The following is a 3,802-nucleotide window of genomic DNA, read 5'->3' on the forward strand; positions in this document are numbered from 1 at the left end:
GTTGGGATAGTTTGAGCTTGACTAAAGGTTTGCTACTGCAAAGAGACTAGCCAAGCTGCTTAAAGCATATTCAAGAAGCTGTCTCTTACACTACTACTACTACTATTTTTCTATTAGGATTTGAATACTGCTCTCATATGGCTAAAAAACTAGCGTGGCCTGCCATTTTAGTCTCTTTACTGATGCTCACAGTTCATGTTATCATCAATGACTCAGAAAGTGAGTAAGCAGAGACTAAAACACCTTCTAAGAAGCATCTGGGCACAAATGGAACTGTGCGACATCTTTGGCACCTACTTCTAAAGGGGCGAGATTCTGGAAGAGAGACTGGACATGAATGAAACCCTTGGGCACTTTTAGAGCTCAGTCCATCCCAGGATGCTATATAGTTTACTGTGACAGTGGGCAGACGAGACTCAGTGACTCAGACGGCCTTTTTCACTCCTGCACTGTTACATCTAACCCTAGGGGCAAGGAAAGTAGCACTAATAAATGAATTTTTAAGAGCCAGAACCTGTTGTACCTTCTCATTTGACAATGTACTTGAAAATAACACTGAATAGTTCCACTGAACTCAATCAATAAAATGTTTCAGGTTTTTTTCAGGCAGATCTTCAAAGGTTCTGGGATTCTAAAGGTGCATATTGACAACTGAAGTATACTGCCTTGTGCAAAAGCAACTGCCGGCATCGTCCAGGGGTTCTGTGAGCACTTACCTTCATCAGACATTTCTTGGTGCCTTCAGCGCTCTGCTCGCAGGTGACTTATGTTGACCCCCTGCACTTCCGAGTAACTTACCAACTGGATGGTCTGCAGACCGAAGTCTGACTGAAAGCGAGTAGTTAACAAGATCAGACTCAAACGTGACTCAAACAGCTTCTTTTCCAGTGTCAGGAGCTTGCTGGTTTCTTAAAAAGGCTTACAAACTCCAAAAATATCCACCCTGCGCACCCTTCTGTATCGTTGCGTTTAATGAAACTTGCTTACCTCTTCAGCCTGTAAATTTTTATTTGTTTTTTACTGAAAAGCAATTATTTTGTTTGGCAGGATCTACACAGTTGCAGTTTTTTGCTGAAAAGACATATTACGACAGCATGTTTTAAACCAAGAGTGTCTCAAGCACAGCAATAAAAGGGAAAAAATGTGCTTTAACATTGTTTTCAAATATTTATTAAAACAACATATGAATTTTTCCATCCAAACAGCGATTCTGCCTGCGGTATCTGTAACCTGGTAGCCATACTACCCCAAATTGACAATTAAATAGCAGTAAGTCGAAAATCCCAAACAATCCTCCCCCTCCTTTCCAGGAGGCACTTTTGCTATTGTCTAGGAGCACAAATAATTTTATTAATAGCTTAGCTAGCAAAAGTACAAGGCGCCAATGAGAAATGCCACTGTGCTGGCACAGACTAAACCTTTTTGTCTGCTTTAAAAATATGCTCTAAGAAGCCCGGCTTGCAAATTTGGGATCTGAAACTACAATCGCTGCTAGGGCTCCTTCTTACTATAAAAACCTGCATCGGCATTCTCAGGATCCGCCACAAGCCTTTTTGGCTGGGTCTTGGGGTTATGATAGCTCCGAGTCACAGGTAAGCAGGCCTGGAAGAGTACAAATCCTGCCAGAATAGTTTCCGTCTTTCAAAACACAAATGGAAATCACAGCTTTAAGTTACGTAGTAGAACAATGCGTTACGTGTGTAGAATACATACCGTTACAAAAAGTTTAAGAAAGGCAATAGAGGGCCAGAGGTTTCACCCTGAAGGAGAGTAACAACAAAGACAATTTAAGCATCTGCGACACGCGCGTCCGGACGGGGCTGACAAGCATCACGCTTTATCCACGCTGGCGGCAGGTGAGCCGCAGCAGGAAAGGCGGTATGTGAACCGACGACAGGGAACGGGAGACGAGAAAGCTTACTTGGCTTTGCGAGCAAGGGTGAACAACGTAACACGGGGTAGTTTTTTAAATATGGGATATTAACTTAAACGTACCTCTAACCTCCCGGTTTATAGAAACGCGCTATTTGTTTAGGAAGTCAACTATAATAAATAAGTTTTTTTCCAGGATGACGGAGGCATCTGCGCGAGGAGGCGCTCCTTCCAGGGAGACCCGGCGCTGCGCCCTCCCCTCGCCCCGGGGCGCCTCCCGGGGGGGCTGCGGCGCCCCTCCGAAGCCCCTCGCCCGCGGCGGTGCGGTGCGGTGCGGTGCGGGGGGGGGTCCCGGCTCAGGCCCGGAGATAGTCGTTCTTGAGGCGGCTGAGGCGGGCGCCGTGGCTGCGGACGGTGAGGGCGAGGAGGTCGTGCTTGTCCCGCAGCCCGCTGGAGATGTGGCGGGTCTCCCGGAGCAGGGCGCGGGCGTGCAGCAGCAGCCCCAGGAAGCTGTCGCCCAGGCGGGCCTCCTCCCGGTCCCCCTGCTCCTGCCCCTGCCGGAACTTGCCCTCCAGCTCGCTCAGCGACCGGTCCGAGCTGGAGTAGGCGTCGCTGATCTGGGCGGACTCCCGGCGCAGGTAGGTGCTGTAGCTCTCCTCCCCGTCCAGGTCGTAGGAGATGCTCTTGCCGATGCCCTCCAGCACCCGGCCCGCGTCCTCCACCTGCCGGCCCAGCACCGTCAGCTCCTCCCGCAGGCTGAGCCCGCCGCCCGCCGCCGCCGCCGCCCCGCACCGCCGCTGCTCGCTCACCCTGAAGAGCAGCTGGCACCGCTCGGGGTCGTCGTTCTCCTCGTAGTCCCCGTCGGGGACGAAGTAGTGGTGCAGGGTGCCGTTGGACATCTCGGGGTACAGCGGGCCCTCGAAGTACCCGCGGCACAGGCTGCCGAGGCAGCCCAGCCACAGCAGCCGCAGCGCTGCCGGCATGCTGCGGCCGGCAGCCCGGGGGCGCCGGGCAGCCGAGGCGGGGGCAGCCGAGGGGGGCAGCCTAGGGGCGCCGCCGCCGCCCGCGCCCCATGGAGGCGCCCGGGCCCCGCCGCTGCCGCCCCGCGGGCGCGGCCGGCTCCGCTGCGGGCACGGCCGGCGCCGGTCGCGCAGCGCGGGCGGAGGCCTGGCGGCGCTCTGGGGCCGGCTGCCGCCGCGCCGCCTTTAAAACGGGGGCAGCCCCCGCCGAGGGGGAAGCGGCCCCCGGGCAGGGCAGGGCAGGGCCGGGCCGGGCCGGGCCGGGCCGCCCCGGGCACCGGGCACCGCCCCCGGCATCGCCCCCGCGGGGGGCGGCCTGCGCGGGGAGGGGAGGGGGCGCGGGCACCCCGCTCCCCTGAATAATCACCCCAAACCTGGAACGGCTCCGCGCTCCTCGTTCTCCTGAAATAGTTTTCACGGCAGCTCCGCGCGCCCCTCAGCAAACACAGGGTGCGGGGCAGAGGGGCTTCGCAAAGCTCGGGCAGCCTGGTTGGTCACCGACTGAGAACTTCAGAGGGGAAAAGATGCGGGTTCAGGTATAAGGTGTAATGCAGTAAACCTTGGAGGGCAAAGGCAGGGAAGCGAAACGCAAAATCTGCCCTGAAATAAAATGTCGGGTGCGTTTGAGGAAAATCCACACACAGTTCATCCCGTGGCGCTGACTATGTAAAATTTTAAGTGTTTCTCTTTCACGAAACAATATTCTGCGTGAATCCAGTAGCTGGATTACAGCAGGGTCGAACCTTGCACGTAACTGGCCTCAATCTGTCTTTACTATTTTTGAGTTGTTAAATGAAGGTAGGATCACAAAAAGAAAGGGTCTGTAACGTTACCAGCTCCTTTCGCGTCATCTTTCCTCTTCCATGGAAAAAATCACCAGCTAGCAGGGATTATACCAAATCCTGCAGTCA

At 54.6% G+C, this 3,802-nt stretch overlaps 1 protein-coding gene across 2 annotated transcripts; it reads right to left on the reverse strand.

Annotated features, from left to right (window-relative positions):
* Positions 1-990: 990 nt before the first annotated feature.
* On the reverse strand, positions 991-3,053 carry FIBIN (fin bud initiation factor homolog). 2 transcript variants are annotated; one of them, XM_075094949.1, is made up of 2 exons: positions 2,682-3,053; positions 991-2,594 (listed from the first exon to the last, which is right to left on the reverse strand). In XM_075094949.1, exons 1-2 carry the CDS (start codon positions 2,853-2,855, stop codon positions 2,229-2,231), a joined length of 540 nt encoding a protein of 179 aa, XP_074951050.1. In that variant the 5' UTR covers positions 2,856-3,053; the 3' UTR covers positions 991-2,228. The 2 variants fall into 2 exon arrangements, with proteins under 2 accessions (XP_074951050.1, XP_074951049.1); XM_075094948.1 differs by having other exon boundaries at positions 991-3,052.
* Between the last annotated feature and the right edge of the window lie 749 nt (positions 3,054-3,802).

Source organism: Phalacrocorax aristotelis, chromosome 5, assembly GCF_949628215.1.
Source record: "Phalacrocorax aristotelis chromosome 5, bGulAri2.1, whole genome shotgun sequence".
NCBI classification, from domain to species: Eukaryota; Metazoa; Chordata; class Aves; order Suliformes; family Phalacrocoracidae; genus Phalacrocorax; species Phalacrocorax aristotelis.

Bases quoted from the DNA above. Each gene is read 5' to 3' on its own strand.
- FIBIN (XM_075094948.1), bottom strand. From the start codon at position 2,855: ATGCCGGCAGCGCTGCGGCTGCTGTGGCTGGGCTGCCTCGGCAGCCTG.